Raw genomic sequence first — 15,653 nt, forward strand, 5'->3', positions numbered from 1 at the left:
ATCAGTGGCAAGTACATCCATCCTTAGATAAGGAGACCAAAACTGTACACAGTATTCCAGGTGTGATCTCACCAAGTCTCAAAACAATTGCAGCAAGACACCTTTACTCCTGTACTCAATTACTCTTGCAATTGGCCTTCCTAATTGCTTGCTGCACCTGCGTGCGAGCTTTGAGTGACTTATGAACAAGGACACCCAGGTCCCTTTAGACATCAAGACTTCCCAATCTCTCATCATTTAAGAAATACTCTGCCTTTCTCGTTTTTTTTTTACGAAAGTGGATAACTTTACACAGGTTAACATTATATTCCACCTGCTATGTTTTTGCCCATTCACTTACTCTGTCCAGGACCCCTTGAAGCCTCCTTGCATCCTCCTCGCAACTTTGATTCCACCCAGTTTGGTGTCATTGGCAAATTTAGAAATATTACATTTGGTCCAAATCATTTATTTGGATTGTGAACAGCTGTGGCCCCGGCACTGGTCCTTGGGGTCCCCCACAAGTAACAGTCTGCTATCCTGAGAATGATCTGTTTATTCCTACTGTTTTGTCTGTCAGCCAATTCTCAATCCATGCCACTATATCACTCCAATCCCATGTGCTGTCATTTTGTTTACTAACTTCCTGTGTGGGATCTCATCAAAAGCTTTCTGAAAATCCAAATACACCACGTCCACTGGCTCTTTATCCAGGCTACAAGTGTGTTGTTCAGTTACAAATGCTACTTTCCAGTCTGCATGCATCCACTATCTTTATAGCCACCTCCTTCAACACTCTGGGATATAGCTCTTTGGGTCCAGTGGATTTATCAATCTTCAATCCAGTTAATTTTTTGAGCACTGCCTCTTTATTAATACTAATTTCTTTTAGTTCATCATTTTCAGAAACCCCTTGCTTCCCTTGTATTTCTGGGAGATTTCCTGTATCTTCCTCTGAAGACAGACACACACTAATTGTTTAGCTCCTCTGCCATTTCCCTATTCTCCATTAGAAATACTCCTGTTGCTGCCCCACATGGACCCACATATGTCCTTGCTAACTTTTTTTCCTTTTCACATACCGAAAGAAACTTTTACGGTCTGCTGGCTTGCATTTATATCCACTTTTCCCTTTCTTTATCAGTTTGCTGGGCCTCCTTTGGATTCTAAATTGCTCCCAATCCTCAGGCTTACCACTTTTTATGGCAACCTTATAAGCCACTTCCTTTGATCTAATACAGTCTTTAACTTTTCTTAGCCACAGTTGATTTACCTTTTTGGGTTTTTATGTCTTAGAGGAATTTGCTTTTGTTGTTGACCATGTAACACCCCTTTAAATACCAACCATTGTCTGTCTACTATCATCTTTTGTGTATTTTCCCAATCCACCATAGCCAGCTTGCCCCTCATACCTTCATAGTTCCATTGTTTAGATTTAAGACCCTAGTTTCAGAATGAACTATATCACTTTCAAACTTTATGTAAAATTCTATCGTATTATGGTCACTATTTCCTGAAGGCTGCTTTATAGCAAGGTTATTAATTAGACCTTTCTTATTACTAAATCTAAAATAGCTCGATCCCTAGTTGGTTCTTCAAAGTGGTCCAGAAATCCATCTTGTACACCTTACAGGAATTCATCCTCCACAGCATTAGGGCTAATTAGGTTTACCCAATCTATATATAAATCGAAGTCTCCCATTATTACTTCATTACTGATGTTACATGCAGCTCTAATTTCCTGATTTACACTTTGCCCAACATTATCACTACAGTTTGGCCTTTTAACAACTCGTACTAATGTTTGATGCCCCTTGCTGTTTCTTAGCTCCACCCAAACTGACTGTTGATCCTTCATTCTAAGGTTCTCTCTCACTAATGTACTGATCTCGTACCTTATTCATCACATCACACGGCCCCACCTCCTTTTCCCTCCTTCCTAAATGTCGACTATCCTGAAATATTCAGTTCCCAGTCTCGGTCACCCTGTAACCACATCTCCGTAATGGCAATTAAATCATACCCATTTACCTCTATTTGCGCCTTCAAATCATCTACCTTGTTGTGACTGCTGTGTGCATTCAGATAGGGTGCCCTTAACTTGGTCTTTTTAACATTATTCTGCAATCTGATCTTATTTGATGCTTCTAATTTCACTTAGTACTTTTCTACTTCCTGACACCAGTTTTGCTTCTCTCCAATCTGAGGTCCCTCTGAGATTCCCAAAGTGTTGCCTATCTAGATTAAACCCTCCCCAACAGCACTAGCGAATTTACTTGCAAGGGAGAGGCAGTGGTCTAGTGGTATTGTCACTGGACTAGTAACCCAGAGACCCAGGGTAATGCTCTGGGGACCCAGGTTCGAATCCCACCATGCCAGTTGGTGAAATTTGAATTCTATAAAAACCTGGAATGGAGATTCTAACGATGATCAATGAAACAATTGTCGACTGTCGTAAAACCCCGTCTGGGAAGGAAATCTGCTGACCTGACCTGGTCTGGCCCACAGGTGATTCCAGACCGATGGATTGACTCTTAAACGGCCTAGCAAGCCATTCTGTTGTATCAAACCACTAAAAACCATCCTCAATGATGGGGGAAATCAGTGCAAAAGATGAGGCGTTTGCAACAACCTTCAGCCAGAAGTGCTGACTTGGCGATCCATCTCCGCCTCTGCTGGAGGTCCCCAGTATCACACGTGCCGGTCTTCAGCCAATTTGATTCACTCCACGTGATATCAAGAAATGCCTGAAGGCACTGGATAGTGCATAAGCTCCTGACAATATTCTGGCAAAATACTGAAGACTTGAGCTCCAGATTTGATGTGCCCTGAGCCGGACTGTTTCAATACAGCCACAACACTGCCAGGTAGATGCCAATGTGGAAAATTGCCCAGGTATGTTCTATACACAAAAAGCAGGACAAATTCAACCCAGCCAATTACCGCCCTATCAGTCTACTCTCAATCATCAGTAAAGTGATGGAAGGTCATCAAAAGTGCTATCAAGTGGCACTTGCTTAGCAATAATCTGCTCACTGATGTTCAGTTTGGGTTCTGCCAGGGCCACTCAGCCCCTGACCTCATTATAGCCTCGGTTCAAACATGGGCAAAAGAGCTGAATTCCCGAGGTGGGGTGAGAGTGACTGCCCTTGACATCAAGGCAGCATTTGACAGAGTGTGGCATCAAGGAGCCTGAGCAAAACTGGAGTCAATGGGAGTCGGGGGAAAAAACTCTCCATTGGTTACATCCGAACAAGGAGCAGGAGTAGGCTATTCAGCCCTTTGAGCCTGCTCCGCCATTTAATAAGATCATGGCTAATCTAATAGTAACCTGAAATCTGCATCCCACCCACTGCTGATAACCTATCACCCCCTTGCTTACCAAGAATCTATCCACCCCTGCTTTAAAAATATGCAAAGACTCTGCTTCCACCACCTTTTTCAGGAAGAGAGTTCCAAAGACTCAACCCTCAGAAAAAATTTGCCACATCTCTGTTTTAAATGGGCGACCCCTTATTTTTAAACAGTGACCCCTAGTTCTAGATTATTCTACAAGAGGAAACACCCTCTCCACATTCACCCTGTCAAGACCCCTCAGGATCTTTTATGTTTCAATCAAGTTGCCTCTTAATCTTCTACGCTCCAGTGGATACAAGCCTAGTTTGTCCACCGTTTCCTCCTAAGACAACCCAATTCCAGGTATTAGTCTGGTAAACCTTCACTGAACTGCTGCCAACGCATTTACATCCTTCCTTAAATAAGGTTCCCAATACTGTACACAGTACTCCAAATGTGGTCCCACTGGTGCCCTGTACAACTGAAGCATAACCTCCCTACTTTTGTATTCAATTCCCTTCACAATAAATGATAACATTCTATGAGCTTTACCAATTACTTGCTGTACTTGCACACTAGCCTTTTATGATTTATGCACTTGGACTCCCAGGCCCCTCTGCACCTCAGAGCTCTGCAAACTCTCACCATTTAGAAAATATGCTCCTATTCTTCCTGCTAAAATGGACAATTTCACATTTTCCCACATTATACTCCATCTGCCAGATCTTTGTCCACTCCACTTAACCTATCTACAGGTAGGTTAAGTAGAGTCATAACTAGCACAAAGAAAGATGGCTATGATTGTTGGAGGTCAATCTTCTCGGTTCCAGGACATTACTGCAGGAATTCCTCAGGCTAGTGTCTCAGACCCAATGATCTTCAGCTGCTACATCAGCAGACCTTCCTTCCATCATAAGGTCAGAAGTGGGGATGTTTGCTGATGATTGCACAATGCTCAGCACCATTCGTGACTCCTCAGATACTAAAGCAGTCCGTGTCCAAATGAAGCAAGACCTGGACAGTGTCCAGGCTTGGACTGATAAGTGGCAAGTAGTATTCACTCCACACAAGTGCCAGCAAGAGAGAATCTAACCTTTGCCCCATGACATTCAATGGCACTGTCATCGCTGAATCCCCCACTATCAACATCCTGGGGGGTTACCATTGACCAGAAACTGAACTGGACTAGTCATATTAATACTGGCTACAAGAGCAGGTCAGAGGCTATGAATCCTGCAACAATAACTCACCTCCTGACTCCCCAAAACCTGTCCAAAATCTACAAGGCACAAGTCAGGAATGGGATGGAATGCTCTCCACTTGCCTGGATGAGTACAGCTCCAACAACACTCAAGAAGCTTGACAGCATCCAGTACAAAGCAGCCCGTTTGATTGGCACCCCATTCACAAACATTCACTCTCTCCAACACCGCTGTGCACTAGCATCTGTGTAGACCATCTACAACATGCACTGCAGGAATTCACCAAGGCTCCTTAGACAGCACCTTCCAAACCCATGACCACTATCATCTAGAAGGACAAGGGCACCAAACAGATGGAAGCAGCACCACCACCTGGAAGTTCCCCTCCAAACCACTCACCATCCTGACTTGGAAATATATCGCTGTTCCTTCATTGTTGCTAGATCAAAATCCTGGAGCTCCCTCCCTAACAGCACTGTTGGTGTATCATCAGCACATGGACTACAGTGGTTCAAGAAGGCCACTCACTGCCACCTTGTCAAGGCCAGTTAGGGATGGGCAATAAATGTTGGCCTAGCCAGCAACGTCCACATTACCATGAATGAATTTTTTTTTAAAAAGGCAGTCCTGGTCCTGCTAAGATGCAACCTGTCCATGTTGTCCAAGCCCTAACTGCCCCCAAAACTGGTCCTGATGCCTTAGAAACTTGATGCCTTCCCTTTGGCATCAATTCTCCAGCCATGTGTTCAATTGCTCACTCTTCCTATTCCTATGCTCACTACCACTGGGAAGTCATCCTGAGGTTACCGCATTTGAGGACCTGGTTTTTAATTTCTTTCCTCACTCCTTGAAATCTGCCTTCAGGACCTCATCCCTCTTTCGACCTATGTCGTTGGACCACGACCTCCGGCTGTTCACGCTCCCCAGAATAATGTTATGTAGCCACTTGGTGACATCCTTCTCCCTGACACCATGGAGACAACATAGCATCCTGGATTCACACCTACTGCCTGTTTTCCAACCCACACCCAACAAATCCCCTATTACTCTTGTTCTTCCACTCTTCTTCCCCTCCTGTGCAGCTGAGCCACCTGAGATGCCACGGACTTGGATCTTGCTGTACTCCTCTGAAAAGCCCTCACCAATCTCCAAAATGGAAAACCGGTTAGCAAGCAAGATTGACTCGGGTCACTCCTGCACTACCTGCCTGGTTCTCTTACACTGCCTGACGGTCACCCATTGCCTCTCTGCCTGCATGCTGTAAACTATGGTGTGACCACCTCCCTACCGTGCTATCCACGTAGTTCTCTGCCTCGTGGATGCACCATAGCAACTCCAGCCATCATTGGAGTTGCAAAACCCAGAGCTCAAGCTTCTGCAGCCGGTGACACTTCCTGCAGATGTGCTTGTCTAGGACATGTGGCGTGTCCATTCCTTTCCACGCGCCACAAGATGCACGTTTCACATGGCTGAGCCTCCCTGCCATACCGTAACTTTACAATATTTATTCTAAGTAGATTAAGGCGAATAATTTACCAATGAGTCAACAATCACTGTCTTCCCCTGTACTGAACCAAATATTGGAGGCTGAAAAAGGTAGAGGGTGAAAAAAGTGCACCCTTCCTCTCTTCGCCAAACTCCCTCACTCATCAAGCGCTCAGCTTCTCATTCTGTGAAGTTGTGCTCAGTCAAGGGCAGGTAATAAAAACAAAGTGCTGGAAATAGCTTGCAGATCTAGCAGCATCTGTGAGACAGAAAAACAGAGTTAAAGTTTCAAGTCAAAAATGACTTTTTTTTCATATTTCTGAAGAAGAGTCATATTCTACTTGCAACATTAACTCTGTTTTACTCTCCACATATACTGCCAGACCTGAGTATTTCCAGCACTTTGTTCTTGTTTCAAATTTCTAGCATCTGCAGTATTTTGCTTTTATCAACAGGGCAATTGCTTGGGAGGCTGCCTCTCCCAACTGGAGAATCTGGGGATCAGTGCTGGGACTTCAACTATTTACATTTTATATCAATGATTTGGATAAGGGACTGAATGTATAGCTGCTACATTTTGCTGATGACACAAAGATGGGGAGGAAATTAAATTGTCAAGAAGACATAAGGGGTCTGCAAATGGATATAGGTTAAGTGAGCAGGCAAACATTTGGGAGGAGGAGGATCATGGGAAAATGTGAGCTTGTCCACTTTGGCAGAAAGAACAGATGTGCAGCATGTCTAAATGGAGATAGATTGCAGAACGTGGTGGAACAGAGGGATCAGGGCGTCCTGATAAATGAATTGCAACATGTTAGTATGCAGGTACAGCAAGTGATTAGGAAGGCAAATGGAATGTAGTTATTTATTGCAAGGGGAATGGAATATACAAGTGGGGATGTTTTGCTACATTTGTGCAGGGCAGTGGTGAGGCCACATCTAGAGTACAGTGTATAGTTTTGGTGGTCTTATTTAATAAAGGACATAACTGCATTACAAACAGTGCAGAGAAGATTCACTCAACTGACTTCTGTGATCAGGGGGTTATCTCATGAGGAAAGGTTGGACAGGTTTGGCCTTTCTTTGTTGGAGTTTAGAAGAATGAAGTTATCTAATTGAAACATATAAGATCCTGAGGGACTTGACAGAATAGATGCACCCTTTTGGGAGAGACCAGAACTAGGGCCCACAGTTTAAAAATAAAGGGTCTCCCATTTAAAATGGAGCTGAGAATTTTTTTCTGAGAGTCATAAGTTTGTGGAACATTCTTCCCTAGAGAGTGGTAGAAGCAGGGTCATTGAATATTTTTAAAGCAAAGGTAGATAGATTCTTGACTAACAAGGGGGTAGACAGGAGAGTGGTGTTGAGGCCACAATCAGCCATGACCTTATTGAATGGTAGAGCAAGCTTGAGGGGCCACATGGCCTACTCCTCCTAATTCCTATGTTCGTATGTAATCTAGAACCAGAAGTCACAGTCGTAGGATTAAGGGTCGGCCATTTGGGACTGAGATGAGCAATTTCTTTACTCAGAGGATATTTGATATTCTCTACCCCAGATGGCTTTGTATGTTCTGTTGTTGTGCATTCATGACAGAGATCAATAGATTTCTGGATACTAGGGGAATAAAGTGGTATGTTGATAGTGCTGGAAGGTGGACTTGAGGTAAGCGATCAACCATGATCGTATTCAGTGGTAAGAGTATGCTCAAAGGGCTGAGTGGCCTACTCCCAGTTTCTATTTAAGTTCTTAAAGCAAAGTGACTCCAAGGCATTAAGCATCATGGTGCCAGACTGGCTGGATTTCCACATAACCAATTATAGTTTGGGTGATGGTGGGGAAGAGAGAGACCAGTATAGAAAGCCATGATGTTATATTCCCCTTATTTACTGGGTATCTTACTGAAACTCAGAGTTAAATTAAACAGTCAGCAACTCTAAACCTGAGATCACTTCACAGTGAGTGATGGTCGCCATCGTTGCATAAAATGCATGTCCTTTTAATTTGGTCATGAAATGCTAAATTTCTCTTGGGGGTTCATGACACACACCCATAAAGAATGGCTGCAATGTTTAGAAGAAGATAGTTGAGCATAGTGAGCCCAAGAAATCCAGGCATGGGCCCACTTCAGAATGTGTCTATTCACTTGCAGTTGGAAATGGGATTCTCTCAAGTCCTTGATTCAAAGATTCCACAGCTATTTTTACTTGAAGAATTGGACCATCAGAATTTCAAGCCGAAATATACCAGCACTTAATAATGTTAACAGCTTCAAAGCCAGTTACAAGTTATTCCAGCTGCATTCCAAGCAGGAGTTAATATTCTAAGAGTATTATTTTTGGGGGGGGACCCCCAGCAGAAGCTGCTTTTCCATGTAAACTTTTTATAGTACTTAGGGAAGTGACATCTACCTAATAGGAAAGGTTATGGATCTTATTGAAATGTTATTTTAAAAATATGGATTTGATGACAACCATTCAACTAAATCTCCTGAACCTGCTAGTGGTTGCCCTGCTGTGTAACCTACCTTTATAGGTGCATTGACTGTACTTCAGCCCTGGACTTCATATGATCATCTCAGGAGGGCATTATGCTATCAGAAAATCCCTTGCTATTGGTTTCCCCACAGTTGGCATAGTGTCAAATTGGAGGAAGCACCCTTATCAGGGAGCTAATCTTCTTCAAATGATTGGCAACTCTACAAAAAGCAATTCATCCTTCCATCCTGTTGACAAGCGCTGCAGTGGAACGGTTTCTGGGAGTTGGTGCTAAATATCTCAAGATTAAATGTCAGTGACTTAGCCACTCAAAACCACCCTTGTTTCTTCCACTATCGGGAACTTGTTTTACTTTCAGATCATGCAAGAAAGTCAGGTGAGGTGCAAGAATAAATATTTTTAGGACAATGATTTGTCATATTATGATATTTTGCAGACCCTTCAAATTTCTTCTTACAAGATTGCTTATATTATTTCTATCTTTATTTGCTTGTAAGGTGATAAAGCAGGAGACACCACTTTTAATGTAACATCGCGAGGAGCAATGCAAAATGGACTTAGCAGAGGCATGACGGTCTCCTTTAGCAGTGGTAAGAGATACCAGAGTGATTTTTTCTTCTTGTTTGGTGCCTTCTCTGATTATTTCTGTGACAGTATTTGGGATTATATTTGTTTAATGTATTAAAATAACAGTACCATTTAATGTAGAAAAATGAGTGCCTCCGATTAAGTAATGATTCTTAAAACTTTGAATAAGTGGCCTCCTTTGCAAGCCCATGCAAGTCCTGTACAATATTGAAAGTTTAAAAAAAAAATCTTTGATTCTGTGGTAGGTGCATCTGCAACAATCCAATCAGTTAGCCAACAGACTGCTCCATCAAATTCTAACACAATGGGTGTGTATCAGCCAGGATCACAAACTATGCCTGCTGCATTAACCACACAGCCAGTGGTCTTAACACAGGTAATAACAAAGTGGTGTAATTTGTTTACTTAAATACAGTTTTTTTTTGAATTTGGGTGATCTCTATCTAAATGTTGGAATGATATTTGTACAGTTTATTTTCATTTGTCCTGAAGGAATCTGTTGATTCTTAAAATCAGTGTGATGGGTTGCCTCATGATGATCAATTTCTTTTTTAGAATTTAGTAAACTTGAGTGTGGGATTAAGATAAAGAACTTACGTCTAGGTAGAAGATAAAACATCGAAACAGTCTAATTGGCCCAACCAGTCTGTTTTGGTGTTTATCCTCCACAAAGACAAAGTAATTCTGAGCAGCAAATGTTTCACCAGAGAATTTCAAAATTAGTTTAAGATTCTCTTGAAGAAAATGTCAGTTTTACAATTGGAAAATCTACCCTTCTGTAATGACAGACTGAAATCTAGTGTATGGATTTATCACAGTTACACTCAGTTCTATCCTGAATAAAAAATGTTTATTGAGGAATTGTTTGAGAGAAACTGCAATGAAATATAAGTCCAGTAAAGGTCACCTGGATAACAATCAAATAGTGAGCTCTGCTGATGTTTCATCTGTGCACCTTGCTTCTCTCCCCCCTCCCCCCACCCCCCCAGACTTTGGTATTGAGTATTCAATTATAATCCTTTACCCTATCCCTGAGGTTATGTAGATCAAAGCAAACCAGTAATTGAATTTGAAAATGTGATGTTTTCAGTTGCTCAGTGCAACTTGCATGTTTCTCTGAGGGTTGTTCGTGTTTGGATTCTCTCAGGAATTATCTTCCCCAACGAGCAGTGAAGACTGGGTCATTGAATATATTTAAGACTGAGTTAGCAAAATTTTGGATTGACAAGGGAGGCGGGCAGCAAAGTGGAGTTCAGGCCATAATCAGATCAGTCATGAACTTATCGAATGGCGGGGTAGGCTCAAGAGGCCGAATGATCTACTCTTATTTCTTGACCCGTAAGGGAGTATGACACCAGGAATACTTGGGTGTATTAGTTTGATCAACAGATTAATTAATCAATAAATAAATGAGGATTCATACTACTAATGGAGAGCAGTTTGGCCAATCATATCATTATGCTGTATTTTGTGGAACTGGTTGTCAATTGGTGACCATTTTCAATAGTTTTAGATGGGGAAAGCGAATTCTCTCTAATCAAATGTGAAAGAAACAAATTTCTGTATTTAGCTGTCATGTGTGATGATATGTGACCCGAACTTTTCTTTTGAATTAATTTTAAAAACAGTATTTGATTTTATTAAAGATCTTTCCTCTTTGCTAGGGCTTTGCTGTAAAAGATATGGGTTCATCGACAACTGTGTCTCAGAGTTCAGGTGGAGGAACGTACAATGCAAGACAGAATCCAAGTCTAACTCGCTTTCAAAACAGATCAACGGTTCCTGTCCTTTCCGGTATGAATGTTTTATGAGACTTGCTTTTGTCTGGCAATCTTTTATTTTAACCACAAAAAAGTAACTGATAAAGAAAACTTGGATATATGTCAGTATTCTTTATCAGAACATAAAGCATGGAATGAGAAATATTAATTTGCTACCTTTGAGCTAGTTCTTTTCACTGACCATTATCGATCCACCAAATAAAACTATTCCCTGAAGAAGGGTTACTTGCAGAAGAGCGAAGCCATTTGGTTCATCTTAGTTCATCTCTCCAGAGCAACCCAACTCACTGCCTCCTGTCCTGCATTGAAATGTTTGCTAAATTATTTCGAGACGTTTGCTCGCCCCACCCTGCTTGGAAGTCAATTTCAAATATTGATTGCTTCCAGTATAAAGAAGAATCTTCAGTCGCTAGTCCTAAAATTACCATTTACGAGTTTATATGTTGTTCCCTTGCCCTACTCCACTGTTTAATGTTGTAGTTTGGATTAATTTTTTCCCCATGTTGTTCTACACCATCTTACATGTATCCTTCATGGATTGGAAAATGAGATTTCTCCAATCTTTTTTCATTGCTCAGACCCATTATACTAGGGATCAGCCTTTTTGTTTTTCTTTGCACTGCCTTCAGCATTCTATTTCCATCTTTATCTCAATGTTTGCAGTTGTGGGAGAAGAGAATGCATTTTTCGAATTTTAGTTGATATTTGTGCTCCACAGCTGTCTTAAGTTTTGAGGTACAAATGTCAATTAGTACCTCCAGTATTAGTTTTTGAGTTTGTATTGTCACACCAGCAAGTTTGGCCCAAAATTGGCCATTATGGCTGCGGATACTTGCTTGTAGATTTGTTTGATTGAAAAAAGAAATGTCTTATAAAAAATGCACTAAAGGGATTGCTTTACAGGAAATTGGCACTAAATATAGTGAACAAGCCACTTTTTTGTTTTTCAATCTCTCAAACATTCTCTTTTAAAATGTGCAGTTGTTACTGATCTAAGCGTGGAGCTGCAATTCTTTGTGCTCACAATCCACATTATTGTTTGTCCACAATAAGTTTTATGCAAATAGCAAAGTTATCTGAAATGAGTGCTAATACAGAAGTTTTTTTTAAGAGAAGTAGACTGCTGCTAAGAACAATAATTGCTTACCTTAATTATTGTCTGCTGACATGCTGTTCTGATATTTACAATTGGATAGGGGGTTCACCAGAAGATCAGTTATTATTGAAAATTAGTTTTACTGTATACAAAGTTCTTGGACTGACAACAACATACTGATGCACAAAAAATTGATCTTCAGCGGGAGTCTTGGTCAAATGCTGATTGATCAGCTGGGTTCCCATTTAATATACTTGTTTTTGAACTGCTGGCAAATGAAACGGTCCTTTTAATGTCTTAGTACTAGCTGATTTATTACTTGTACAGTTTTATAGCATTACAAAACTGGACTACATATTAAATAGCACTCTTAACTATTAGATTTGTTAGTTTTACTGATTTTTTAAAAAAACAAATTGCTGTGCACGCACGAGAACTTGTGTCCCAACTTATTTCGATTATCTAACAATAGAAGCTTGGATATTTGCTAGTTTCCAATTTTGGCCAAGGCATCCAGATTATGCAAATTATTTCGTTTGCACTTAAATTGATACTAGCGCACCTTGTACTTTTTTAACCCCCTGTTAACCCACTAAATATGCTAATAACATTTTTCAATCTATTTTTATGCAAAACATTCAGATGGTGAATTTTGTTTGGTTCGGGTATATTTCAGGAGATTTTGCACATATTTATTAGTGTTTCAAAGTTTTCTGACTTGTGATACGTATTACTAATAATCACTAAAGTACTGTCGAATATATTTAGGAAAGATTTTTAAAAACTCATGTAAACAAACATTTAATTGCAAATTGTCCAGAAGAAAGATAATTAAGACAGGATGTCTCTGTATATTTGTTGTGGAAAGCGGCTTTTCAAGTGAACGGGCTAATGACTGGCTTGAAAGTGGAATTTATAATGTTTAAATAGAGCACTCAATTAAAAAGAACAAAATTGCTGTTGTTTGTGTATAATTCAGCACTTTGTGGTTATTTTACCTTTGAGTAAGATTTTTCTCCTTCATGTACAGGAGTCACACCACAGTTAGGAAGAACAGGACTTTCTCAATTAAGACCAGTTACTACTGGTAGAGCAATTCCAAATATCAACTATAATTCCTCTCAAGTGAATTCAACTGTACCGAATGTTTCTACAAGTTCAAGTGGGCAAAAGTTGCAGAGAAACTCTCCAAAACCTCTTCAAACAACTCAGATCCTTAACCATGCCAGTGGAATAGGTAAAGGTAAGATACATCTGGAATATCCTCTGCATTATTAGAGTGCACCTCCTCCATGGAGCTATATCACTTTTATTTGTGCTCAGTTGCTGCTTTTCCCTCCTCACAAAAAAAAACTGTGTGATGTGATGCAAATTCATGATCTGCATTCAAAAATCAGTAAATGCAGTAAATATGCCTGTTTCATTCCACTTGAGCTTTGTGTAGATAACTAGGTTTAAGATGCTGATTAAAACTTATCTCTTTAACCAAGTGTTTGGCTGCCTGTTCTAGTATCTTCTCCTTTGGTGTGGTGTCAACATTTGTCTTATTATGCCTCTGTGAAGCAGCTTGGGGTATTTTAATTAATGTTGAAAGTGCTATATAAATGCAAGTTATTGTTGAATTTCAAAGACATGCAGTGGTGAACAGTATGAAATTTGCATGCCATGACCACTTGAATATCAATAAAATCCTCCAAGTCCAATTATTACCCGATTCTTTGAAATTTGGATTGCATCCAGAGTTTGGTTTGAGTTATCGGGTGCAATATTGCTATGGGCCTATCATTAGTGTTGGTAAATGTAGTGATCTTTTCCCAGTATGCTGAGGGGTAACTTACTGGAAGTCTTTAATGTTATGAAAGGGTTTGATCAGTTAGGCATAGAGAAGATGTTTCAAATTGTGAAGGTGACCAAAACTAAGAGTCATAATCACTAATAAATCCACCAGGGAATTTGAGAGGGATTTTCTTACGCAGACAGTTGTTAGAATGTGGAATTCTGTACCACAAGGAGCGGATAGCAGATGCATTCAAGGGAAAGTTAGATAAACACAAGAGAGAGAAAGGAATAGAAGATTTTTTGATGGAGATAGATGAAGTAGAGTGGGAGGAGGTTCATGTGGAGCATTAATAAAGGCATGAGCATTACGGCTGAATGGCCTGTTTTCTGCTGTACATTCTGGAATACTTAAGAATATTGCAGAAGATGCACATCACACAGCATTAAAGTATATTGGTTAACAGTTTACATTTTATTTTCTGAATAGTATACTTGTGTTATGCTAAACCTGGTTACAACAGGACTTTGCATCTTCACTATGGAAACCTGATTAAAAATCCAGTGTTGGCTTTATTCAGAATGAGCCTAAGGAAAGTCATGAATGAGAGAGTGTCTTTTGGGCTTTTGAGAACTTATTCCTCCAAAACTAAATTTCCATCTGGAGCATGATAAGTTTATTTTGAACCACCTCAAAATTTTTGCCTCTAGTTCCCTGCTTAACCGTTTATGTTGTGTTTTATGACTTTCGAAATTCTTCCTTCTATACTATTTTAACTTTATACTACTCTGATTCTCTTTGTATTCTGTGGTTATACTTTCCCACTTAGTGGTTAAGATTGTCATTGAGCTACCCCCTTTAATTGCCTAGACTGTAACTCATTAACTTCCAAACTTACCAGGTTACTGTAACTATGACCCAATCAGTGCCTTGTAAAGCATCACCATTTCTCCGGGTCTTGCGTTCCACTGCTCTGGTTATATTGGTTTTCTATTAGCTATTTAAATTTCTTCACTAAACTGGGAGGATGCTGGCCAAGCTTAGATTGGGATCACTTTGAGACCATTCACTGGACACTTGCAACTTGCTTTTCTTGGTCCAATACTTATAAGAACATAACATAAGAAATAGGAAAAGGAGTAGACCATTCGGCACCTCGAGCCTGCTCTGCCAAGGTCATGGCTGATCATCTTGTTTTTCAATTTCCACATTCCCATCTAACTCCAATAACCTTTGATTCCCTTGCCTAACAAGAATCTATCTACCTTAAAAATATTCAATGACCCCACCTCCACCACCTTCTGAGGCAGAGTTTTCCAAAGTCGCACAACCCTCAGAAAAAATTTCTCATCTTTGTCGTAAAAGGGTGACCCCTAGTTCTGGACTCACCCACAAGAGGAAACATCCTTTCAACTCCTACCTTGTCAAGGCCGTTCATGATCTTGTATACTTCGATCAAATCACCCCTCACTCTTCTAAACTCCAGTGGAAACAAGCCCAATCTGTCCAACCTTTCCTCATAAGACAACCCACTCATTCCAAACATCAATCTAGTAAAGCTCCTTTGAACTGCCTCTGATGCATTTACATGTTTCCTTAAATAAGGAGACCAGAACTGCGCATAGTATTCGAGGTGTGGTCTCAGCAATGCTCTGTATAACTGAAGCATAACATCCTGACTTTTATGTTCAGTCCCCCTCGTAATAAAGCAAAGCATTCCATTAGCCTTCTTAATTACTTGCTGCACCTGCATACTCACTTTTGTGACTTGTAGTAGAACACCTAGATCCCTCTGCACCTCAGAATGATGCAGCCATTCTCCATTTAAGTAATACTCTGCTTATTTGTCCTTCCTGCCAAAGTGAACAACTTCACATTTTCCCAAATTAAACTCCATTTGCCAGATCTTTG

General features: G+C 40.5%; 1 protein-coding gene across 5 annotated transcripts in view; it reads left to right on the forward strand.

The window, feature by feature from the left end:
• The window catches only part of LOC144668373 (zinc finger protein 280D-like), a 99,549-nt gene that overhangs the window by 36,096 nt on the left and 47,800 nt on the right, over nt 1-15,653 (forward strand). For 4 of the 5 annotated variants that reach the window (XM_078530336.1, XM_078530333.1, XM_078530337.1 and 1 more), the window contains 4 exons: nt 8,998-9,090; nt 9,334-9,464; nt 10,753-10,882; nt 12,996-13,208. In XM_078530336.1, the coding sequence (XP_078386462.1) occupies nt 8,998-9,090; nt 9,334-9,464; nt 10,753-10,882; nt 12,996-13,208 (567 nt within the window). The remainder of the gene's footprint in view (nt 1-8,997; nt 9,091-9,333; nt 9,465-10,752; nt 10,883-12,995; nt 13,209-15,653) is intronic. The other variant, XM_078530334.1, reaches the window with a different exon arrangement.

The sequence above is a fragment of the Cetorhinus maximus genome, chromosome 26 (assembly GCF_964194155.1).
Source record: "Cetorhinus maximus chromosome 26, sCetMax3.hap1.1, whole genome shotgun sequence".
Lineage (NCBI taxonomy): Eukaryota > Metazoa > Chordata > Chondrichthyes > Lamniformes > Cetorhinidae > Cetorhinus > Cetorhinus maximus.